The sequence below is a fragment of the Podarcis cretensis genome, assembly GCF_951804945.1.
Source record: "Podarcis cretensis genome assembly, chromosome: 8".
NCBI classification, from domain to species: domain Eukaryota; kingdom Metazoa; phylum Chordata; class Lepidosauria; order Squamata; family Lacertidae; genus Podarcis; species Podarcis cretensis.
The window spans coordinates 5,979,490-6,005,350 of record NC_137177.1 but is presented as its reverse complement, the minus strand read 5'-3'; the positions used below and the strand labels follow the sequence as shown (position 1 = coordinate 6,005,350).

General features: G+C 47.2%; 2 protein-coding genes across 2 annotated transcripts in view; one reads left to right on the top strand and one right to left on the bottom strand.

The window, feature by feature from the left end:
• PSMD8 (proteasome 26S subunit, non-ATPase 8) overlaps positions 1-25,861 on the bottom strand; it is a 328,475-nt gene that overhangs the window by 187,464 nt on the left and 115,150 nt on the right. The window lies entirely within an intron of this gene.
• The window catches only part of MEIS3 (Meis homeobox 3), a 76,973-nt gene continuing 60,249 nt past the window's right edge, over positions 9,138-25,861 (top strand). The window contains exons 1-3 of the mRNA XM_079985653.1: positions 9,138-10,457; positions 13,633-13,835; positions 23,693-23,840. Of these exons, the coding sequence (XP_079841779.1) occupies positions 10,446-10,457; positions 13,633-13,835; positions 23,693-23,840 (363 nt within the window). The 5' untranslated portion in view covers positions 9,138-10,445. The remainder of the gene's footprint in view (positions 10,458-13,632; positions 13,836-23,692; positions 23,841-25,861) is intronic.

Sequence of the window (25,861 nt, the reverse complement as noted above, 5' to 3'; positions counted from 1 at the left end):
AGCATGAGTTTGACCAAACTGCGGGAGGCAGTGGAAGACAGGAGGACCTGGCGTGCTCTGCTCCATGGGGTCACGAAGAGTCGGACATGACTGAACGACTAAACAACAAAAACAAAGAGTTGGAAGGGACCACAAGCATCATCTAGTTCAACCCCCTGCAATGCAGGATTTTTTTGCACAATGTGGGGCTCGAACTCACAACCCTGAGATTAAGAGTCTCGTGCTCTACTGACTGAGCATTTGGCTCCCAGAAGAAGAAGATGGCCTACTGGCAAAGTATTGGAAGAGGCAAGAACTACCTACTCTGGAAGAATGGCAAACAAAGGTGATGGACTTTATGGGACTGGCTGAGATGACGGGCAGAATCCGTGACCAGGGGAAGGGGTCACGGTGACCAGTGACCAGTGGAAGAGGACTGGAAGAAATTTAAAATATACCTTAAAAACTGTTGTAAAATTGAGGAATGCTAAGATGTCAAGGGGTAAGAAACAGAGAATTACAGCTGTAACTAAAAAAGTAAAGGAAATTTAATGAAAGGGAATCAAGATAAATTGACCAAAGGGTTGCTAAAGAACCATAAAACAAGGATGCAGGGATGGGGAGGTATGGGGAAGTCAAAGGAAAGAAGGTGTATGAAAATACAATTATGAAGTTATACTTGTTTAAATGTTTTGTATGTTTTTGTTTTGTGTTTTGTGTTTTTGTTTTGTGTTTTGTTTCTATTATGTGTTTGAAAAATGAATAAAAATTATTTAAAAAAAAAAATAGAAGAAGAAGATGGCACTCTCCTCCTTTCCTTGTTTATGTTGGGATGTGAATAGATCCTAGGAGAGGATATATTTATTCAGGCTAACAACAACAAAATAATACAACTTTCTAAAATCATTTCATTATAAAATTAATTCACATCAAATTCATGGCAACCATTGGGCTAGAGTTCTGTGAGGGGGTCAAAGGAGGGGGTCAGACTGTGCCTTGGCCGAAGGCCTGGTGGAACAGCTCTGTCTTGCAGGCCCTGCGGAAAGAGGTCAAGTCCTGCAGGGCCCTGGTCTCTTCTGACAGAGCGTTCCACCAGATCGGGGCCACAGCCGAAAAAGCCCTGGTTCTGGTTGAGAACAAGGGAGGTGTTTTTCATGAGTTCTGGTACCTCTTTTTCTTGAAAGACAACACTGTATTTATTACAAATTTTCCTTCCTTCCTCACATTTGTGAATTCAACAGAGTGCCATCCCTTTGCAGCTTAAAGCGAATCTAGTTTTAGCCATTTAACTAATCCTGAATGCTTTAAGGCAGACTGGATTTTCCTGATATTTCTTCCCTTTCTTCCCCTTAAAACAATAATCGTGCAGTCTTGCAAAACATGAAAATGACATTTACTCACTAGGAATACTTGTTGAAGAGTAACAGATACAGCAGCTTTGTTCAGACAGGCTTAAAATGGTCATTGAGTTACAAAGACATACTTAAGTCTAGCTTAAGATGTAGACTGAGCATGGACCTCAAGCTTAGCAGATGCTCTCAGATGGAAAGAGGAAGAGAGTTTGCCCAGGCAGGTAGGACAATATTTAGCTATGTGCTTCCCCTGTCAGGGCACGGTGGGCAGTGGCGTAGCGTGGGTTGTCAGCACCCGGGGCAAGGCAAGTAATTTGCACCCCCTAACTCATGGATTTGCGCCCCCTAACCCGTGGATTTGCGCCCCCTAACCCTAATCCCCAGATGTTGCGCCCAGTGCGGCCGGCCCCCCCTGCACCCCGCACGCTACGCCACTGACGGTGGGAGCGTCTCTCACAGCGTTCCTCTCTAGCAAGTTTACAGGAAAACTCTAGTGAGCTTCAGCTCCTATTATGTACCTATCCAGCGAAACTTGAATTGTTGGTTTGACTATGGTTACCAGACGTCCCCGTTTCCCGGGGACAGTCCCAACCACTCTGAGCGGCTTCTGGCATATATAAAAGCATAGTACAGTATTATTGATAAACAACTACCTGACATTCAGAAGACATCTTAAGGCAGCACTGTTCAGGGAAGTTTTTAATGTGTGATTTTACTGTATTTTTGGTTTCTGTGGAAACCCAGCCAGATGGGCGGGGTACAAATAATAAATTATTATTATTATTACCTCGGGTTACAGACACTTCAGGTTACAGACTCCGCTAACGCAGAAATAGTACCTCGGGCTAAGAACTTTGCTTCAGGATGAGAACAGAAATCGCGCGGTGGCAGAAGCGGGAGGCCCCATTAGCTAAAGTGGTACCTCAGGTTAAGAACAGTTTCAGGTTAAGAACAGACCTCCAGAACGAATTAAGTTCTTAACCCGAGGTACCACTGTAAAACATTAAACCTTAAAAAGCTTCCCTCTACAGGGCTGCCTTCAGATGTCTCCTAAAGGTTATACAGTGGTACCTCGGGTTAAGTACTTAATTCGTGCCGGAGGGTCCGTTCTTAACCTGAAACTGTTCTTAACCTGAAGCACCACTTTTGCTAATGGGGCCTCCCGCTGCTGCCGTGCCACCAGAGCACGATTTCTGTTCTTGTCCTGAAGCAAAGTTTTTAACCTGAAGCACTGTTTCTGGGTTAGCAGAGTTGGTAACCTAAAGCGTATGTAACCTGAAGCGTATGTAACCCAAGGTACCACTGTATATAAAAGGCTTTCCTTAACCAAAAAGCCACCTTTGGATCCACTCTTTTAGTGTAAGCCACTTTGCCGTTCATCCAGTGGAATGGCAGGATGTAAATCTTATAACATTTTGATTGATTGATTGATTGATTGATTGATTGCATGGCCTTAGGGTGCCGTGAGGAATCAATGACTCCTTTTTATTTTTTTAAAACAAGGCTTAGCAAAATACGTAAGTGGAGACATTGATCGTATATATTAATAGCAAACTCGTTTCTCCAAGTAGAACAGCACTAAGTATAAGAGCCAGAAGCATGTTCATGGGAAGCCCATAAGGAGTGGAGATATCAGGATAAAAATATTTGTGGGAGAAATGTCAGAAGGAGCCAAAAGCATATCCCACTGAGGACTGAATGGGCTCAGTGGTCACAGAAGGCTGGCATTTTGACTGGGAGAGAAATAAAAGTTGGAAAACTAGGCAGTAGAGAGAAATGGTATCCTTGAAGAAGCAGTGACTGCGTGGAACCCTGAGCAGGAGCACTCTACACCACAACACTTTGTTGCAGCTCTCACTTGTCAGCATTTACTAGTCATGGGGGCTGTATCCAATGCTAGACCTCAGAGAAAACTTATTAAGCATTATTTACTTAGGTGCATGGATTTCAGTGGGACGCAGGTGGCGCTGTGGGTTAAAGCCTCAGCGCCTAGGACTTGCCGATCGAAAGGTCGGCGGTTCGAATCCCTGCGGCGGGGTGCGCTCCCGCTGCTCGGTCCCAGCGCCTGCCAACCTAGCAGTTCGAAAGCACCTCCGGGTGCAAGTAGATAAATAGGGACCGCTTACCAGCGGGAAGGTAAACGGCGTTTCCGTGTGCGGCTCTGGCTCGCCAGAGCAGCGATGTCATGCTGGCCACGTGACCCGGAAGTGTCTCCGGACAGCGCTGGCCCCTGGCCTCTTAAGTGAGATGGGCGCACAACCCCAGAGTCTGTCAAGACTGGCCCGTACGGGCAGGGGTACCTTTACCTTTTACTTTACCTATGGATTTCAGTGGGTCTACTCTGAGTATGAGGGACGCAGGAGGCGAAGGGGTTAAACCACAGAGCCTAGGACTTGCCGATCAGAAGGTCGGCGGTTCGAATCCCTGCGACGGGGTGAGCTCCCGTTGCTCGGTCCCTGCTCCTGCCAACTTAGCAGTTTGAAAGCACATCAAAGTGCAAGTAGATAAATAGGTACCGCTCCAGCGGGAAGGTAAACAGCGTTTCTGTGCGCTGCTCTTGTTTCGCTAGAAGCGGCTTAGTCATGCTGGCCACATGACCCGGAAGCTGTACGCCGGCTCCCTCGGCCAATAAAGCGAGATGAGCGCCATAAGCCCAGAGTTGGCCCAGAGAATGTCCTCTCGTGGGCAACCACCACTCCCGAAAGCATGAGGAACTGTAGAGTTTGGAGGGAACCATCCACACCACACATTTGGAACGCAATGCTGCCCTCAAGGAATCATGGGAATGGAAGTTTGCCTTCTCAGGGAACTATGGTTCCTGAGAAGGCAAACTTAAAACCTTTTTAACACCCTTAAAATCATGGGTGTAGCCAAGGGGGCAGCCTATATCAATAAAAATACATGGCAAACTGAGGTTTTGCCCCCCCTGCAACAAAATTCCTGGCTATGCCCATGCTTAACAAACTACATACAGTTTGCCACTCCACACAACAAGAACTTATTCATATTTCTACTGTTATTTGCATACTCTTAATAATAATAATAATAATAATAATAATAATAATAATAAATTTTATTCAAACCCCGCCCTTCCCGGCCAGAGCCGGGCTCAGGGCTGCTAACACTAATAAAATTACAGTAAAATCATAATGGGGGGGGGACCAATTTAAAATACAGGTTAAAATGCAATTTAAAATGCAGCCTTATTTTAAAAGTAGCCCATAGATCAAATCCATAAGGGGAGGGAAAACATAAGGGTCAGACTGAGTCCAAACCAAAGGCCAGTTGGAACAGCTCTGTCTTGCAGGCCCTGCGGAAAGATGTCAAGTCTCGCAGGGCCCTGGTCTCTTGTGACAGAGCGTTCCACCAGGTTGGGGCCAGTACTGAAAAGGCCCTGGCCCTAGTTGCGACCAATCTCACCACCTTGCGACCTGGGACCTCCAAAATGTTGTCATTTGTGGACCTTAAGGTCCTCCGCGGGGCATACCAGGAGAGGCAGTCCCGTAGGTACGGGGGTCCTAGGGCACATCTTTTAGGTAGAGAGACAGCTGTGATTTTGAAATCTCAGAATGTGCAGATTTGCAGAGGGTGGGGGAATTCCCCTCCAAATCAGACAAACATGACCAACACATTAAGTAAATATAAGCTTTAAAATCCTCGTAGCTATTGGCTGCGAGAGTGCAATACACTTTGTCAGTGTGTGTGTATATATATGGGTGATGGAATGTCCACGAACATTCCAATTGCTCAGGAGTTTTTGTTTATTTAAAAAAATGGAAAGAAAAGAACAAGCTGTTGCAAAATTCCTAGGAGCAGAGGAAGGGTTCAATAAGGAAAGCCGGGGGGAAAGAAATATTAGCCAACTGTTAGATTGTGCAAATGAGTTTTGTGTAGACATGTAGAACAGCATGTACGAGTTGTATCGGAACAGACCCATTGAAACAGACAAACTTAAGACAGCCGTGCCAACTAATTTTGATGGGTCAACTCTGAGTATACAATCTGGTGTATTAAATCTGAGGCCTGGGTGCGTGTATGTCAGAGAGAAAGAGAGGATGAAGCAGATTAGATACAGAGAAGGTACTACACATTATCACACAAATGTGTCTGCAGAATGATGTGGGTTTTTACTCTCATCATCTAATTTCAGTTCAAGTTCCATGCTTTTCAGTGCACCGCAGTCCACACATTTACTCACATGTGTGGAGTGACCAAGTTATGCGAGAGTAAATTAACCCTTGTAGAATAAAACTCCAGGACCCAATGCTACTATCCATCAAGACTTTCTATATAGAAGGGTTAGAGGAGGAATTTGGTTCAGTGCACATGTGGATGCGGGTGGCGCTGTGGGTTAAACCACAGAGCCTAGGACTTGCCAATCAGAAGATTGGCGGTTCGAATCCCCACGATGGGGTGAGCTCCCATTATCGGTCCCTGCTCCTGCCAACCTAGCAGTTTGAAAGCACGTCAAAGTGCAATTAGATAAATAGGTACCGCTCCGGCAGGAAGGTAAACGGCATTTCCATGCACTGCTCTGGTTCGCCAGAAACGGCTTAGTCATGCTGGCCGCATGACCCGGAAACTGTACGCTGGCTCCCTCGGCCAATAAAGCGAGATGAGCGCCGCAACCCCAGAGTCGGCCACGACTGGACCTAATAGTCAGGGGTCCCTTTACCTTTTACATTTTAATGGGAAGCGACCTATTTCATGTTTGGAAGCAGTAATGTTCCTGCTGGAAACTGCAAGAGGGGAGAGTGCTTTTATGCTTGGGTCTTCCTTATGGATTCTTCCCAAAGGCATCTGGTTAGCTTCTGGGATGGAGTAATGTTAGACTAGTTGTGCCACTGGCTTGATCCAGCAGTCTCTTCCAGTGTTCTTATGTTCATACTTCCTGAAATATGCAATATGCAAACCAAAACCATCCTTTGAAATTTGTGCTTCTCTGAATTTTGCGATGCAGTTCTCCAACCGAATCCTGCCTGAAAAAATCATGCAAAATGTGCAATATTATAGGGGAAGTCAAAATATCTTAAAAAATAAATAAAATAAATTGTCCAGTAGCACCTTAGAGACCAACTAAGTTTGTTCTTGGTATAAGCTTTCGTGTGCATGCACACTACTTCAGATACAAGGGAGTGTGCATTGAAGAGCGTATGTCAGTGATAGCATGGAACAATGCATTACATTAAAGGAAATCACTTGGAGAGAAATGTGTGTCCGGCAAAATTGCAAATACAAAGAGTGTGAATTGAGAGAACTAAACACTAAAATGCTTGCAAATTTTCATGAGGATTCTTTTTAAAAATTGCAAACCAACGCTGCAATGTGGAGAAGCTGAATTTAAGATTAGAACAATGAGAATCTGAGAGAAACCAAAACTGGCAAATTTGTCCATCCTTGCTAAAGACCCGAGCAGTGATTACTGTTATCCATCATGGGTACTCCTCAAATCTGAAACTAACAATCTTGGGTAATCAGGATGTCAAGCCAAGGCCAATTTTGCCTTGACAGACACTTATCTCTCCCTCATCCGTGGCAGGGAACAGGGGCCAAAAGGAACAGGGGGAGGAAAAAAACAAAAAGCAAAAACCTGTTTTAATTCAAAGCAAACCTAGGTGGCAATTTCTCAGAGAAGTGACTGGCGGATGTTTCCTGGTACTGCTTTTTGCGAAGAAAATGAGTAAACTGGCTCCATCCTCCCCTCCAAATTCATATAATTGACTGCTATTCTGAGATAACTTAATAAATCTAAAAGAAAGGAATAGAAGTGTTCATATTTATTGTTTTTATTTATTTAAAAACGAGTCAATAAAATACATAATATGTTGTGCAGATTCATTAACTTTAGTCCCCGTGTTACATTGTAAACATGTGTAATTATCCCCCCCCCCCTGTTTACTCTTGCTTACAATTTATTTGTTTTTTATCGGAAGATTATTGTGGATAACAAAGGTACTTTTAATGTCTGTGTTTTCAGTTCATAGGGTCCCATCTACAGGTCTCGCTTCTGTTTTCTGCCTACTCCTCCGTTGCTTCCCCATGTCAAATTTTAGATTCTAAACTCCTGGGGCAGAGGCCTCTTTTGTTACATTTTGTACGCACACTGATCCTCTCTTTCCATCGTACACACACCTCAAACACAGTGTCGAGAATTAAGCTTCAAAGGGCCACACTTCACTTCCCTCCACATAGTTTAATGTGCCTGATTCTCTGGCAAGACTTGGAGATCCTTCATGTTCGGATCTTGTTTGCTTCCTGTGCGCAGTATCTTTGATTTCAGAAAGTGTTTGTGCATATCTTAATTTCACTTTGAAAACCCTTCCTAGTCAGCTCATCTGGATGCCCCAACTTCTTCACTGTCCATTTTATACATCTGATTAGGGTGGGTTAACCAGAGAAAACTCTTCCTACGATAAAATTGTTAACTTGATGATGATGATGGTGATGATGATTTAAATTTGTATACCCACCCTTCATCCGGAGATTACTGGGTGGCTCACCACATAAAAATACAAAACGATTGTACTTGCTGTGGCAGTTACTCCCCTAGATGACGCTGTTGGTGATTTGGCTTCAACAACAACAACAACAACAACAACAACAACAACAACATTTTTGTACCCTTTCCCATCTGCAAAGGGGCATGCGCAATGATCAAGCCATACTAATTAACTAACCACAGTTAAGCTGGGGGAAGTACATAGTCCATGGTTTTGGGGAACAACATCACCAGGCCTACAGGACTTGGGCCCTGCAGTTCGGATCAGGAGCTACACCTCTCTCCCTACCTGGTGTTAATCCAGATCTCTCCCCCTTTGGGTTGCTCCTTGGTGTCCTGGGTGTGTCTACACCCCCAAGGGAAAGCAGTTTAACTTCTGTGGCTCCCCGGACAGGCACCTGCCTGGTTCTGTTGGCTGTGGCTCAGTGCTGACCTGGCAAGACCTGCTCACTTGTCTAGGGCTCAGGTTGCCAGGTTTGTTGAGTGGCACTGCAGAGCATAACAAGATCCGCGCATCTTCATGCTAGGGAAAGCCTTTACCTGCTAAAATCCTGAATGCCAGTTTTTTTTTTGGGGGGGGAAGCCCCCCACAACAACAAGGTGACAACCCTGATCTACCAGGTCTGGATTATTTTATTTTATTTTATTTTATTTTATTTTATTTTATTTTATTTTATTTTATTTTATTTTATTTTATTTTATTTTATTTTATTTTATTTTAGCGGCAACCTCAGAAATAGGTGCCGGGGCTAAAAAAAACTCAGGGGAGCGGCTGCCCCTAAAGTCCAAGAGAGGGAGATCTCGGGGAGCAACTGGGGCCAGCCCAGGGGGAAGGAGCCAAGCCGGCTCTTGACGGTGCTCGGGCGGGGAGGGAGAGTCTCCCTGCCGCCTGTCTCGTCCGCCAGAAGGACCCCTCGCTCAGCTGATAACCTCCGCTCTTTCCCATCGGAGGAGGAGGAGGAGGAGGCAGCAGCAGGCAGAGAACGAGTTAAAGAAAAAACCCTTCTACTTCCGGATGTGTTCATAGCTCAGGGCTGTGAAGCTGAGAGAGAGAGAGAGGGAGAGAACCAGAGCGCACAAGAGAGAGCATCTTTCAGTCTTTCTCCCCTCCTCCTCCTCTTCTTCTTCTTTCCACATATACAGAAAGCAAAACAGCCTCCAAAGGAACAGAGACAGGCAACGAAGGGAAACCGCAGGCAACCGATTTGATTGATTATTTTCTTTCAAAAAAGAGATAGATAGATAGATAGATAGATAGATAGATAGATAGATAGATAGATAGATAGATAGATAGATAAAAATAGCCATCGTGGTTTTTTTTTAGAATCCAAACTCCCAGCCAGGAGAGAGAGAGAGAGAGAGGGAGCCTCGTCAATTTCATCTTCTGGTTTCCCTCCTCGCCAGATCCACTGCTGCTTTAAGAGGAGGGGAAATTGACAAGCCCATATTCTCTCTGTGTGCCCCCCCCCCAATTCCCCGCCCCAGCTCCTCTGTTTGCTGAGCAGAGGGGGCTGGGGTGTGTTGTGGGAGCTGAATCTTCCTTGGTGGAGGTGCTGGGTGGGGGGGCTTTTTGGAACCTCTGAGCCCCCCCACACCTCCCTTCTTACACCTACTCTCCTCCTCCTCCTCTTCTTCTTCTTCTTCTCTCTCTCTCCATCCTCCCCCCCAACCCGGTTTTCCTTTTCATTCCTGGCTTCTTGCTTTGATAGGATTGAAGCCACAACCATTTAAAAGGGGAGAGGGAGGAGAAAGGAGCCGGGGGGGGGGGGAGAGAGAAGAAGAAGAAGAAGAGAGAGACGATGTCCATCTTTTAAAAGGAGAGGAGAAGGAGAAGGGGGGAAGAAAAGAAAAGAAAGGGGGGAGAGAGAGAAAGGAGTGTTTTGGAGAAGGGGGTGGTGGTGTTTGATCATCACACACACCCCTTCTCTCTCTTTCTCTCTCTCTCCTCCCCCCCCCTTCTAATTTCAAACTACCACCGGGTTGTTGATATTTTTTTTTCCTCTACGAGGACCATCAGTCACTTGAAGTCTGACACCTCGCAGCACTTGATGGGCAGCTACGACAGCCAAAAGGCAGAAGAAAGGGTCTACTTGGGAGGAAGAAGATACCCGCAAGGAAGGAAATAAGGAACTCTAGCCTTCCCCCCCCCCCCATGCAAACACATCCACGCAGATCTGTCATCCCGGCAACCTCACTAGCAAGCTGGCTTAGGTTTGTTTTCTATATCTGTACGTGTGTGAGTGTAAAAGGTTAGATTTTTTTTCCCCTCTCTCTTTTTTTTGGGGGGGGGGGCTATTTTTTTAAAAAAATTATTATTCTTGCTGCTGAGCGATCCACGGAGAAACCGGCCGTCCCTGAAAGGAAAATAGGTTTTTTCCTCCCCCACCAAAACAAAACCCCCTACCCAAGGCAACAATAGCCAAACTGTTTGAAACAATTTCCATCTCTCACTTGGTTGGTCTTCTTGGAACGATGGGGTCAGAGAGGGGCCCAAAATGAAAGATCTCCTTTTTGGAAAGGACTGAAGTTTCTCTGGCCCCCCCAGAGCCGCCTCCCCCCAAGGGGGAGAAGGAAGACGGAAAGAAAGCCCGAGAGAACAAACTTCCCAGCGTCTGATGGCACAAAGGGTAAGTGATGGCGAGGATGGTGATGATAATAATAATAATGTGTTTTTGGGATAGAACTCGGTGTCGTTTGCGAAATCTGTTCTGAAAGATGTCTTATCTTCTGGCCTAGACTCTTAGAAGCACACGACAAAAACTCAACAAGTAAAAAAAAAAAAAGGAATGATAGGTCTGCGTGTTTGTGTGTGTTTTTATAGATACGTAGTTTTCTTATTGCCTGCTCTTTCGGAAGAGAAAAAATAACTTTGTGGCTTGTGAAGTTAGTAACTCTAGAACTCACAGCGATAAAGTCAGACAGGGCTGGAACCTGTCTGCTTTAAAACAGCCTCCATCCCTTCAACACTTCCCATCTCAACTTCTTATTTGTAAATATTTATCTCTTCCCTCCCTCCGCCCACCCCGGGGTTTGATTGGCAAGTGTCAAATGGAAATTTTTGGATGGGGGAAAAAGGAAAGAGAGAGGAATGCCACTTTGGAAATATATATATTTTAAAACATTTTCATTTCGAGTATATTAGCTGTCACCCCTAGTCGGTATAAATAGAGGCACGCCTCATTCTCGGGTTAACTTTGTGGTTTAAGAGATATGGCTTAAAAAAACAACAAAATAAACTAAATATTGACCGGTGTTTTGAAGCGTCCCTGTAGCAAATTTGAGCAAAATAGATGCATTGGGTATACTTAAGAACAAAACCGAAAAAGCAGCCGGGGACAAAACCTCTCTCATGCAGGGCTAACTATTTCTTGACTTTCTCAGTCTAGCCTTTTTGCTTTGATTCCACGTTGCTCATTTGAAAGCCTCAATGGGGCTGCTTTGTGGCATTTTGCGATGCCTTTCTGAAGTTTTTCGACTCCTTTTTCTCCTCTGACCCCCCTCCGTGGAGCGGCAGAAAAGATCTGGCCGGTCTGAAAGGCTGAGGTTAATGTGTCTTCAATGTGGCCGGTTGTAAGAAATTCAGAAAACTTTTCATGGGACTCTAATTCCCAAACCGCCACCATTTATTTTGTATGGGGGAACGCTTCAGTAGCCGCCCCCTCACCACTATTTTGAAATTGATCCATTGCGTTGCGGGCTGGAGGAACTACAATTCCTTGCTACAGAGACAGAACGAGCTACTTCCTTCTGCAAAAAAAGTCTCTCGATTTTTTTCCCACCCACCCAACTTCTCTATAGCAAGCCAATGCAGCTTGCAACAACATTTTTTAATTCAAAGAGAATCTTTGCCGCTTTATTAAAAAATCCTGTCCATTCTGACTAAGTTTTCAAACTTTAGAAATCAACTGTTTCTCTAGGCAAAAGCGGAAGGGTGTGAGTGTGTTGGAAACCCTTCACATACTTACACCTAGGAGAAACTCTGATAAGATAATTCAAAATATGAGTGTGCTCAATAGTTTTGCATCCAGCATTTGTTACCATCACCTACACCTGAACAATTTAAATTGCTGTTGCTGTTCATTCCAAAGTCCCATACCCAGAGCTTATGTGGGGCATCTAAAAGGCATCCGTTCATTTATTTATTTGAAATTGTGTATTTTGCACCCGTTGAAAGAGAGGTCTGTGGAGTTTCGAGCGAGGTTTTGCGAAACGAGAGAGAGAGAAATAACGTCAAGCGGCCCATAAGAGCATGAGATACGGCATGATTTAAATAAGAATAGTTGGCAGGGTGAAAAAATTTCACACTTTCTCTTTTTTTGCCCCCTCCCTTTCCCAACGAAAGGGGGGCGGGAGATGTGAGAAGAGGAGAATGTTTTTGTTCTATTTAAAAAGAACACTGAAGTTTCGAAAAGTGCCTGGCGGGGTTTAAGGAGTTATAAAGAGGTTGACTGTATTCCCTTTGAAGGGGGGGGGGGAGCGAGCGAGAGAGAGATTGGGGCAAAAAGATGTAGGTGTTGATTTCTTCTTAAGGGGGACAACCAGTCGGGAAAAGGATGAAGATGACCTGCGATTAACCGGGGAGACGGGACAGTTCATTCAGGAATTAAATCCAAGCTTATTTAAAAGCCCGCTTGCAGGAAGCGTGGAAATCAGGCAAATTCCCAGTGTTAAAATGACGATGATGTTGAGAATAAAATTTAAAAATTCCTTCTTGGACAGTCCAGTCCCAGGGCAGGAGTATAACTGTGTGCGTGCGTGAGTTTGATCTCTCCAAAGTTCAGCGCCTCCCCGGCTACGAGAAAGGCTTTCTCACTTCTTTTAAAGTTTGCAGAGAAGCGATGCAGCTTCTGGTCCACTAGCAAAAACAAAAGCAATTGGGGTTTAAGGAAACTAGATTATTTTTCCTTGTATGTGCGGAAGGTGTTTTGCAGTTTGAGGGTGCAAGCGAAATTAGCAGCTTTCCCACCGGATTTGCAAGTAACTTTTTTTTAGGGAGGGGGAGAACTGGTGGGGGTCTTCTTCTAGCTGCTGTGTTTTGTAGGGGGCTGGGGGGGGGAAGAGAGAGAGAGACTACGGCGCCCAGTACTTGGGAGCGCGACGCTGCGCGCAGGCCTTGGAGACGGAGGCTGGAATTAACAAGGCCGGCTTCGTGAAATTGACGAGCGCTGGCGTGAAATTGACTTAAGTGGCCGAAGGCACAAAAGAGGACCCATTTGTGGCGAGAGATGGCGAAAGTTTGGGGGCTGTTGTGAGGGGCGGCTGGGAAGAAATGGCCGGGGGTCTCCTGAGTGGAGGATTAAGGGCGAAGCTGGCCGTTGGTGTATGGACGCTGCTGCTAAGCTTAATTTTAATTTTAATTTATTTTGAGGGGGTGCAGAAGAACGACAAACAAAACTAGCAAATGTTTGACCCAAGTGGAAAACTCGGGGAAGTCGGTGGGAAAAGATCAAGATGCGGGGAGATTTAGATAATAACCAAGGCTTGTGTCTGTATATTTCTGTCCCCCTCTCAATACTTCGCCCCAAGTTCATCTCTGAGATGAAAACCTTCCCAAAATTTGCTTTTTAAAAGCCGGTCGTTTAAAACGCATCTTTCTTTGTATCACACACACGAATGTGACTTTTTAGGCGTGCTCAGATATGGGTTTCCCTGGTGTCTGGCTGTGCAATTTATTCGCCCTTTGGTGATATGAAATTGGCTAAATGCGCCTAGATCGGATGTCTAAACTTTCTCTCTGTCTGTCTGTCTCTCTTTGCCCCACACCTTGCCCCGTTTTCGCACCTGGGTCTTCTTTACCTCCAGTACGATGACTTGGTACATTACGCCGGAATGGACGGGGTCTCTTTGCCGGGCTTTGGAGACCCACACACGGGCCGGGGTCTGCAACACCACGCTCTGAACCAGGGGGGCCCTTACGGATCTGCCGGAGTGAACCACCGGCCCGGCTTGCCCCCGGGGCTGGGCACCAACGACGCCTTGAAGAGAGAGAAGGATGAGATTTATGGGTGAGTCCGGATCCCGCTCAGTCCCTCGAGGAAGGACGGCGGGAGGGGGGGAAGGATGGGGGGTCGACAGGGGTTCGGATGATGAGCCCAACTCGCCTTGAAAACTTGTGCGCGCAACCCTTTGGCATCGGGGATCGGTCCCCCTCCTCTTCTCCAAACCCTCTTTGGGAGGAGAAGGGTGGAAACATGTGCGTCTCAATCCGAAGCCTGCCTCCTCGGGAGTAAATACCTCTGTGCTCTAGGGGGCTTTCCACCCAAGGAAACGGGCCGCAGGAAGACTCAAAACTTCTTTTGCAGCGGCTGCGCACCTCCGTTGCTTGCTCGTTTACTTCGGGGTGAACCAGGCGGATCCTGCTCCTGCTTGCACGGAGGACTTACTCCTGAGGAATCGTGCTGCGCTCACTTGGAAGGAAGCCTCTCTGAAGCCATAGAGGCTGCTTCCCAGTTAGACGTGCAGACGACCCGACCGCAAATCTGATATATTCCAACCGGGATAGTTCTCTAAATTCAGCTGGATCTCGCTCTCACACGCAAACTCTTAGCGGATCGAAGATGTTCCCTTCCGGTAGATCTGTCCTCAGGCTTCTCCCCCTTCCCACATGAAAGAGGGTTATTACCGTGTTTGCTTAATTGATCGATTCGGTGGGACGTGGCTTCCCTGCGGGTCTCCTCGTCTTGCTGTTCCCAGGGAGCGTAAATAGTGGGGTCCCCCACCGCACCCCCCAGTCTCGTGCACACTTTATCCTTTTTTTGCAGCCGGATCCTCTGGGTGTTTATTCGTTAGTATTTTTCCTGTGTGCTCCCGAGTAAGTCTGCCGAGGACCGCAGCCTGAATTAACTGTCCTCTCCCTCTAGGTCGTAATCGGTTTGTTTGGTGACTCCAACCAGACAGACTTTGATTTACAGGGGTCATTTTCTGCTTGGGTTCCGCAGGCTCTTCTTGTTTAGAAATCCGCTCAAGGTGCATGAGATTTCTAGAACATCTGCGCGCCTCCTCGAGATCTATTTGGGCGTCTGCGGTTTCTAAGACTTCACTTTATCCTCGCGCTTTTCTCCGTGGGGCGAAAAGGATGGGTTGTACAGTACTGTAGATCTTTCTCTCTCGCGCTCCCATTCCGCATATTTCTTCATGCCAAGGAATGATAGGATTCGCGTCTCCTGTTGCTGGCTAGCTAGATTTTCCTTCCTGCTGTGCGTTTACGATTCCCAATCTCAGGTGGGTCTCTCCTCCTTTCCAAAAGGTCCGTTCCTCTTTTTTGGCTGCGCGTCTCAGGATTTCCACAGCAGATGAAATGCTCTCGAGATTTCCGGGCCTCTTTTTTTTTTTAGTTTCCACCAATACTACAGTATAGGAACCTCCCCCCCCCCTCCTTCTGAAAGTCATTTTGTTTCCTGCTAGACTCAGAGGAATAGGGGCGAACCGTCCGATGACCGCAAGAAATAAGAAGCGGGCAAGCGACGGAGGTTTACACTCTTGAAATCTCGGGATTTCACTAAGACCTCGGAGCAGCAGATGACAGAACACGAGGAAGATGCCTTATTCCAAGTCCATTGGGTCCAGCTAGCTCGGAAACCTGGCACTCCGGGGTTTCAGACGGGGTTTCCCCCCAGCCCTACCTGGCGATGCCATGGAGAATCGAACCAGGGACCTTCTTCGATGCGCAACAGATGCGCATCTACTGAGCCACGGCTAGCTGTGGAGAGCCGGAGGGCGGCAGGTTGGCAAAAGCGGAGGACGCCGGGGGCGGCGGGATAGGAGGGCACAGGGACACCGGGAGCTGCTTTATCCTGAGTCAGGCCCCGTTTGGCGCTGTCTTGCCCGCTCGGGCTGGCAGCGGCAGTGATTCTCAGGGTTTCGGGCAAGGGAGGATTCGAACCCGCACCCCAAGAGGAGATGTCGGGGTGCGTGAAAAGCGGGTGCTTTGCCACTGAGCCTCAGCCTCTCCTTCTCCTCCACATCATCATCATCATCATCATCATCATCACCATTGCTGCAATTATCATCCTGTGGTTGAGATCCCAGCAGAAAGGGACTCCAAAGTGCGCAGGTCATCTGAAAGGGTGGTGGAGAGGATTGAAAAAAAAAAATAAAATAGAGTGATTGAAAACAAGAGCGCTTCCGTGTGAATCAGACAAGGATCTGACCCTCCCCGGTGTGCCTTGCAGACGTGGCCCTTCCCCGGTTTGAGAAGAGGCAGCTGGCTCAGATTTGGGCATCAACGAAGGAATGGCGAGGCGGGGAGGCAGCTGTGTCCTAGGGGGAAAACAGTCCAGCCACTCTCTTCTCTTTCCTCGCCCCCCACCAGCTCCAACCTCAGTTCCCCCGTCTGTAAAACGGGACCAACAGCGGACTTCTCAGAGCAGGTTTGCGAGGGGTGAGAGGATTTGCAGCAGGAGCTTTTGAACGGGAGGAGGAGGAATCTGTTTCGGGATGTGTGACGAATTCCTGGATCCCGTGTGAACTGGATCCAAAGACGGAGTCGCTAGCCCCCCCGTTATAAGTTGTGAGCTTCCCAGAGGCGCAAGGCTGGGCACTCCGGAAAAGGGGACCTTGAGTGTTAAAGGGTCTTTTCGTTTCATCCCACATGACGATCCTTGTAGAATCCCCACAAGGGGTTCCTACAGACCATCACCACCACCACCCCAGTTGAAAAAGGCATTTATTAATACGGGCATTAAAATTATTTTTCACCGTGGTGTGTGTGTGAGAGCATGTAGCGTTTTACAAAGTGCCTTTGTTGCTCTTTGCGCTGGATCGGTCCCAGCGAACAGGTGGGGATCTCCAGATCCGGCTTTGTGCTGCAGTTTTTTTTTCATCGCAGAGGTGAAGTGTGTGTGTGTGTGTGTGTAGGTGCACGCATGATTTTGTGAGTGGGCATGGATGCGGCACACCCAGATCCACACCCTCATGGATTTGGATTAATTTGAGCACCCAAGAAGGAAAAATCCAAATGACAGTTTTGAAAAGTTTAGTAGGCGTTTTTGGGTTTTCCCCCTTGTTACATTTTTTGAAGCGAGTTGACTCAAAACCTGATTCTGGGATGTGCTTCTTGGAGCACTTGGACTGCGAGTAGAGCTAGTTTGGCATTAGAACACAAACCCGGCTCAATCGGACAAAAGGTCCGCTTTGCCCAGTGTCCTGTTTCCGACAGTGGCAGGTCTAGTTCAATGGCATTCGGCTGGTTGGTCTGGGCTCAGTATTTGTTCAAGGCCTGGTCACTTATTTATTTATTTATTTATTTACATTTATGACAAATAAACATTTCAAACAGAATCATCTTTACATATCATATTTTGACTCCCCCTCTTTCTGCTGTTCTTTATATTTACTCTATTTTCCTGCATATCCCACCAATCTAAATCTATTTTATATTTCATTTCCATCCATTTCATATATGTTTTCACTGCTGAACTGGTCAAGGCCTGATCTAAGATGGGTTGCAACAGCAGCACTGCCACCGAAGAGATAGTAGTAGTAGTAGTAGTAGTAATAATAATAATAATAATAATAATAATAATAATAATAGAGAAATGGGTCCCCAAATGTATGCTTGGCTCAAGGTGGTTACCCAGGTCTGAGAACCTTTAAGACCAACAATTAATTAATGAAATGAATTGTCCTCCCCAATTGTCTGTTTTCCAGCCATGTTTTCTGGGATACACTGCCACTGAAGAAGGAAGCTCCATTAACCTCTGGCTTTTGGCTGGTTGCTTCCTCTTGGGTTCTCAGGCTATGTCCCACAAGCAGCTTTGGTGACCATAAACCACTCTTCTAGGTTGTCAGTGCAACCATCATGACCGCCCCACAGAGATAGGCTGAGGTAGATGCTTCAGTGTGCTTCTCAGTTTCCCATGCGCAGTGGCCATGTGGGAGAAGCCACTTAGGTTGGCTTTTCCCATGCCACCACAAATGCCCTGCCTCCAGCTCGTGCAGCAAACACTGAACATGCTCCCTGTGTGATTGGCAGAGCACACCCAAGTCAGGTCCCTGTGATATTGCAGAGGTGCCTATATATTTGGATTGCGAACAGGGTCCTTGTAAGAACATAAGAATATCAGATCATCTTGCTGGATGAGGCCAATAGCTTATCTAGTCCAGCATCCTGTTGCACAGTGGCCAAATTCCTTTGGGAAGCTGGCATGATGGTTGTGAACGCAACTTCAGAGCCCATAGCAACATTGCTGGCCCTAGAAGCCGCTTAGATGGGTCGGGTGGCTAGATAAGCCTTCTCCAAGTACCGTATTTTTCGCTCTATAAGACGCACCAGACCATAAGACGCACCTAGTTTTCGGAGGAGGAAAACAAGAAAAAAATATTCTGAATCCCAGAAGCCAGAACAGCAAGAGGGATCGCTGCGCAGCGAAAGCAGCGATCCCTCTTGCTGTTCTGGCTTCAGGGATAGCTGCGCAGCCTGCATTCACTCCATAAGAAGCACACACATTTCCTCTTACTTTTTAGGAGGGAAAAAGTGAGTCTTATAGAGCAACAAATACGGTACTTTTTTATGCCAGCTTCCAGTTGCAAAGGTGTTCTTTCTGCTCCTCATTGTGAGCTACACTTAATCGTTGAATCTCTCTTCCACAAGCTCTTCTGTGAGTAAAAAGAGTGGATCAGAATTGTCCGAGCTGGGGCCCTTCAGATGTTTTAGACTCCCAGTCCTATCAGTGATGGGAGCTGGAGTCCAGAACATCTGGAGGACTCCAGCTTGGATGTATTGTCCCATGCTTTGATCACTTAGGATTGTGAGGGAGGAGGCAAATCTCAAATGAGTGTCTCAAGAGAGAAAACTGGAAGAAGCTGGGTGACGGTGGGAAGGTGCAGTCTATTTCTGAACCTGGGGACAAGATGGACCTGCAAGGTGGCGATTTGTGAGATCGTGTTGAGTGTTTCCCCCCATGGTGGAAGTCTGTACAGTTCTCAGGTGGCCTGCTTAAGCTCCAGCAAGGTTGTGGCATCACGTGGCTTTGAACTGCCCCTATGGACCTCACCTGCCTTGTTGTTGTTGTTTAGTCGTTTAGTCGTGTCCGACGCTTTAGTTGTGACTAAAGGCAATGACAGCATCCTCAGTACATTTACTCAGAAGTAAGTCTTGAAGAGTTCAATGGGACTTGAGTAAACCCCCCGTCAACAGCTAGGACTTCTTTAAAAGGCACAGGACTGAACTTGGTGGTAACTTATTAATGAACAATTGTTTTGCTCACACCACACAGATGTAAATTTGGGGTATAAATGGGACGCAGGTGGCGCTGTGGGTTAAAGCCTCAGCGCCTAGGGCTTGCCGATCGAAAGGTCGGCGGTTCGAATCCCTGCGGCGGGGTGCGCTCCCGCTGCTCAGTCCCAGCGCCTGCCAACCTAGCAGTTCGAAAGCACCTCCAGGTGCAAGTAGATAAATAGGGACCGCTTACCAGCGTTTCCGTGTGCGGCTCTGGCTCTGGCTCTGGCTCTGGCCAGAGCAGCGATGTCACGCTGGCCACGTGACCCGGAAGTGTCTCCGGACAGCGCTGGCCCCTGGCCTCTTAAGTGAGATGGGCACACAACCCCAGAGTCTGTCAAGACTGGCCCGTACGAGCAGGGGTACCTTTACCTTTACCTTTACCTTTACCAAATGTAAGGGGATGTGGGTGGTGCTGTGGATTAAACCACAGAGCCTAGGATTTGCCAATCAGAAGGCTGGCAGTTCGAATCCCTGCAATGGGGTGAGCTCCTGTTGCTCGGTCCCTGCTCCTGCCAACCTAGCAGTTCGAAAGCACATCAAAGTGCAAGTAAACGGGAAGGAAAACGGTGTTTCCGTGCGCTGCTCTGGTTCGACAGAAGGGTCATGCTGGCCACATGACCCAGAAGCTGTATGCCCCTCCCTCGGCCAGTAAAGCGAGATGAACGCCGCAACCCCAGAGTCGGCTACGACTGGACCTAATGGTCAGGGGTCCCTTTATCTTATACCAAATGTAAGTAAGTAAGTAAATAAATTTTTATTTATACTCCGCCCTCTCCGGCCAAGACCTAACATCAAATATCAGATACATTAAAACACAATCAAACAATTGATTAAAATACAGCTTAAAAATTAGAATCAGGATAAAATTAGATGATTGCCCACAAATTGCAACCATAGGGGTCAGGAACCTCAAATATTCATCAGGGCCAGCTATCCATGTTGGTCCCACATGAGCCAATAAAAGGGCCAAATAGGTAATTTATAGGGTCCCATGGGGGGGGGGTCAAACTGGGCCCGGACCGAAGGCCAGGTGGAACAACTCAGTCTTGCAGGCCCTGCGGAAAGATGTCAAGTCCCTCAGGGCCCTGGTCTCCTGCGATAGAGTGTTTCACCAGGCTGGGGCCAAAGCCATTGCAGATCTGCAGCCAATCCCAGCTTCCTGTATGGGGCATAACTTTATTGTATTCACACTGCATTTTTTTAAAAAAAGTTTGTGCTTAAAATACAACACACAACGTCCACCTTAGGGTACTCTCATCCCATGCATGTTTATATAGATGTAAGTACTACTGATTTCGATAGGACTTTGTCTGTGTTTAGGATTTGGGTTGGGGGGAGTGTCAGAAGGTTTCTTCTCATGGAAAATTTTTTCACAGCTAACATCTTTGCCCCCGTGGGGAGACTTATGAGCTGGCGTATCAGGGCTGTGTCTTCTCACTCCCACACCTCAGCCCATTGACAGCTCTGTCATTAGGAGGAGAAGGGTGTACCTTTGTTTTTGAGGGGGAAAGGCTGGTGTGGAAGAGAAGAATTAAAGGTAAAGGTACCCCTGCCCATACGGGCCAGTCTTGACAGACTCTGGGGTTGTGCGCCCATCTCACTTAAGAGGCCAGGGGCCAGCGCTGTCCGGAGACACTTCCGGGTCACGTGGCCAGCGTGACATCGCTGCTCTGGCGAGCCAGAGCCGCACACGGAAACGCCGTTTACCTTCCCGCTGGTAAGCGGTCCCTATTTATCTACTTGCACCCGGAGGTGCTTTCGAACTGCTCGGTTGGCAGGCGCTGGGACCGAGCAGCGGGAGCGCACCCCGCCGCAGGGATTCGAACCGCCGACCTTTCAATCGGCAAGTCCTAGGCGCTGAGGCTTTAACCCACAGCGCCACCTGCGTCCCAAGAGAAGAATTACCCCTTTCTAAACCCCCCTTCCCTGTGCCCATCGAAAGAAAAGCAATTCAGATCCCCCCACCCTCTTCAGCTTCTCAACAACCCGATTATTGGGAAATGTAATATTTCTGCATGGTTGGGTTTTTTTATATATATAGCGAATGGTTAAATATTTGCTGTGTTGGATAATTATATAAATATCTCTTTTCAAGTGTAAAGGAAATTACATTTTAAGAAGAAAAGCTTAAGGGGAAGGACACTGAGAACTGAATTCTTGCACTTTTGTATGGAAAGCTCAGATGGAAAGCCACAACTCCAAATAAAACCAGTGTTTCTCTTCCTAGCTGTGGGTTATCGGCCAGAGTATTTGGGAATCGGATTCTGAAGACGGCACAATAACATCAGAAGAACCTTGCAGGCCTGAGATCTGGCTAGGCCAGCATCCTGTTCACATGGGGGGGGGGGGCAACCAGATGTCCCAATGGGAAGCCCCACAATCTGATCACAGCACTTGTGATTCCTAGCGACTGGTCCTCATTTTCACGAAAAAGGCTAAGTGCCCTTTGGCGTACGTTCTGCTCCCTCGCCAGGACAGAAATCACTGCAGAATCTGGTTCCTAAATCAGAAGTGCCCTGCCCCTCCCCAGCAAGGTTGGGAAACGCAGAAACTGGTTTAAAAGCGTCACTGGGGGTGGAGGGGGGGGGAAGCAACTGGCCTAAGAGGAACGTGATGGATTTCCCTTCCTTTCGTCTTCGACTTGCGCTGTGCGGTTTGAAACTTTCCAGCCGTCTTAGAGCAAGTCTATTTTTTTTCCACCCTACGAGACATAAAAGTTATTTGCCCCCCTCCCGCCGCCATGCCCAGCCCTGCAACACCCTACCCCCAGATCCCTACTTACAGCTGGCAATGGTTTTAATTTGCAATTTCTTCCCCCCCCCCCTCTTGGAATTTGCAGCGGGGCAGAGAGGGAGAGAGGAGATGAAATGTTGCAGGATTTTGCCTTCCCATCTTTCTTTGGGGGGGGGCAGCGGGGGATTTGTTTTGCTTTACGGAGGAGATCTAAAAGTTCTGTGGAGACGCTCACTTAACAGCTACACCGTGCTGGGCCTCAGCTACAAATATTTGTGTAACATATGGTGCGTGAACTTGTATATAATGTATGGCTGGGAACACTCTGTCTTGCTAGCTATCCATCCAAATCTAGGGGGGAAATGTGTGTGCTGGGGGGGGGGGGGAGCAGCCGAAGGATGGCCTTTACTGGTTTGCAGTTGACATTGCTCCTAAGACATAAATCACAGAACAGGGTGGAAGTGAGCTCCCCTCCGAACCCCCAAATGAGCTCTTTGAAATAACTGTGATCCTAGCAGAAACGGTTTCTTAGAGCCACATGCTGCTTCACCCCCTCCTCTCGTTTTTTACAGAATTTGCTCTTCTTCTAGAACATTACTTGGCACGTAGACGAAGATTCCAAATCGCATTTTTTGCATGGATTTTAAGTATTGTGGAATTGGGTTTTGTTTCTTGCACACACGCGCGCGCACACACACACGGACCTTGCTGTTTTTATTCGCTGGGCGGGGAGTCCCCTTCACACATGCAAGGTTGATATCTTGACGATGCCACACTGTGGTGACTTTGAGGTGTGAACGTGCCATGTCATACGCCGCATCCCAGACAGGACTTCTGCAGCCTTCGCACTGCTTGATACACACACACACACACACACACACACACACACACTGTTTGATGGAGTCTGTCAGTTTACAAACTCGGCTTAGAGGTCTCCAGTGCTGGTGGGCCAAGGTAGGGCCAGGGGATGTAAGAGACGACAAACAGATGCATAATATGGGCAGACACGATTCGTGATTATAGTTTTCTGGGTTCCCATGTGTCTTCTACTGAACGAGAGCCTGCCTGCCTACAGAGCCTCTCACAGCCAAGGCTGGGTCCTGGGGCCCATATGTGAAGTTGAGATGGGGTGAAAGTGGGTCTCAGAGCATATGCAGATAATTTTTTTATTTTTTACTGTTTCCAACCGTCTCTCCAATAATTTTTTGTTTCAACAGCTTTTCCCGGATGGGCAAATGGGTCTTTACCACAAATGTCCACTTGTTAATATTTTCGTCTTGCGTTAAATATATGGGCAGAGTGTAAAAAATAAAATTGTTGCTGTTATTATTGTTGTTTTTCTGTTTTCGTCTTATATGCCTGGAGATGGTGGTTTAGAAGGCAGTTAATAAATCAATGGTGATGGCATTAAGAGGGCAGCAATATGGGTTTTCAGGTTATGGGTTGTATCCAGTGTCAAGTCTTATTCAGAATAATCCACTGAAACTGGGCAACATGACTAAGGCCCATTATTTTCAATAAGTCTACTCTGAGTAGAACTTGGGTAGAGACAACCCTATGACCCCCCGGCAGCATTCCCACCGCTGCCTGGCCGTGGAAAGTAAATATTCAGATCCAATGCAACTTCCCCCCCTCCAATTTTCCATGAATTTTAATGTACATTAATTTGTTTTTCCCTTTCAAATGGTCTCAAACACCAAGAACCCTTTTGCCTCACTTTATGCGGCAGCGTGGCTAGTCAGGAAATGAGGGGAAAGCACCAGGCTCTGTAAGAAGAGCTTATACTCAGAGCCTTCAACTCCTTTCCAAACCTCCTGTGCCCCAGTTTCTGTTCCGAGCTGAAACGTTGGCTGGTCTCTTTGGATCTCCCACTCTGCTAGGTCCTAAACATCTCCTCTTGTGTAACAGGCATCCCTTATTCCCACTGCTGGCCCTGGTCTTTGAAAAATGTGAGCTGGCAACCTGTTCTCCCAGGGACACTTCTGGCTCCTATCCAGGAGGAGACGTCTGCTCGTCGGATTCCTTCAACGAAGACATTGCCGTCTTTGCCAAACAGGTTGGTTTCTGGAGAATGAGAGGTGATGGAGGGAGGGCAGAGCTGGGGAGTGCTTGGCAGGAGGAACGTGCAAATAAATATTCTCTAAGTTGTTGTTTAGTCGTGTCCGACTCCTCACAACCCCATGGACCAGAGCACGCCAGGCACTCCTGTCTTCCACTGCCTCCCGCAGTTTGGTCAAACTCATGCTGGTAGCTTTGAGAACACTGTCCAACCATCTCGTCCTCTGTCGTCCCCTTCTCCTTGTGCCCTCCATCTTTCCCAACATTAGGGTCTTTTCCAGGGAGTCTTCTCATGAGGTGGCCAAAGTCTTGGAGCCTCAGCTTCAGGATCTGTCCTTCCAGTGAGCACTCAGGGCTGATTTCCTTCAGAATGGAGAGGTTTGATCTTCTTGCAGTCCATGGGACTCTCAAGAGTCTCCTCCAGCATCCATTCTTCGGTGATCAGCCTTCTTTATGGTCCAGCTCTCCATTCTCAAGTGTCTCCTCCAGCATCCATTCTTCGGTGATCAGCCTTCTTTATGGTCCAGCTCTCACTTCCATACATCACTACTGGGAAAACCATAGCTTTAACTATACGGACCTTTGTCGGCAAGGTGATGTCTCTGCTTTTTAAGATGCTGTCTAGGTTTGTCATTGCTTTTCTCCCAAGAAGCAGGCGTCTTTTAATTTCGTGACTGCTGTCACCATCTGCAGTGATCTCTAGGTTACCACTCCTTAAAAATGTTCCTTAGCCAAATTGCCTACTTGTATGTATTTAGTGGTGTCTATTTATCTACTTGCACTTTGACGTGCTTTCAAACTGCTAGGTTGGCAGGAGCAGGGACCGAGCAACGGGAGCTCACCCCGTCGCGGGGATTTGAACCGCCGACCATCTGATCGGCAAGTCCTAGGCTCTGTGGTTTGACCCACAGCGCCACCTGTCTCCCTCTACTTACAACACAGGGGCCTACAAAACACAAAACACTGTTGCTGTATGTAGGTTTTATTTTATTTTATTTTTTATCTTTTGGAAATGTGCATCCAGGTTTTTTTCCTTTAAATTTTTTTGGGGCCCCCAAGAGAGTGGGGCCCTAAGCTATAGCTTGCTTAGCTTATACGTAAATCCGGCACTGGTTGCGTCCAGCACGTGTTATCCCACCCTTTCCAGCACATCTCCCTGCCAAGGGTGCTTCTGTAGTGTTGCTTTCATTATAGGTCGGCTTCCACCACATGGTGGCAAGTTCAGGAGGCACAATTAGAGCTGATTTGGCACAAGCCTACCTGCCCTCTCCCAAATCAGACTTTCTAGTGCAAGGAATAAGCTCAGTCAACGGGTACTGGAAACGGTGCGATTGAAGTTGCAAGAAAGGGAGATTCCGGCTCAACATCAGGAAACACTGTATTTTTCGCTCTATAAGACGCACCAGACCACAAGACGCACCTAGTTTTTGGAGGAGGAAAACAGGAAACAAAATATTCTGAGTCTCAGAAGCCAGAAGAGCAAGAGGGATCGCTGCCCAGTGAAAGCAGCAGTCCCTCTTGCTGTTCTGGCTTCTGGGATAGCTGCGCAGCCTGCATTCACTCCATAAGACACACACACATTTCCCCTTACTTTTTAGGAGAGAAAAAGTGAGTCTTATAGAGCAAAGAATACGGTACTTTCTGACAGTAAGAGCTGTTTGACCAAGAGATGGAAGGTAGTTGACTCTCCCTCCTTGGAGGTTTTTAAGCAGACTTTGGAGGGCCACCTGTCAGGGATGCTATGGTTGAGATTCCTGCATTAAAGGGGTTTGGACTAGATGATTCTCTGCGTCCCTCCCAACTCTATTATTCTATGTTAACGTCACCTAACCTCCCCTGCAAGCAAATCGGAACGAATGCTTGATAAACAGGGTGTCCAGAAGCTCTTAAAAACAAGCGAGTTTGTCGCACGAGTGGTCCTCACGAACTTTCGCTGTGTAACCTGAGTTTTATGGTGTTAAGAAGAAGAAGAAGAAGAGTTTGGATTTGATATCCCGCTTTATCACTACCCGAAGGAGT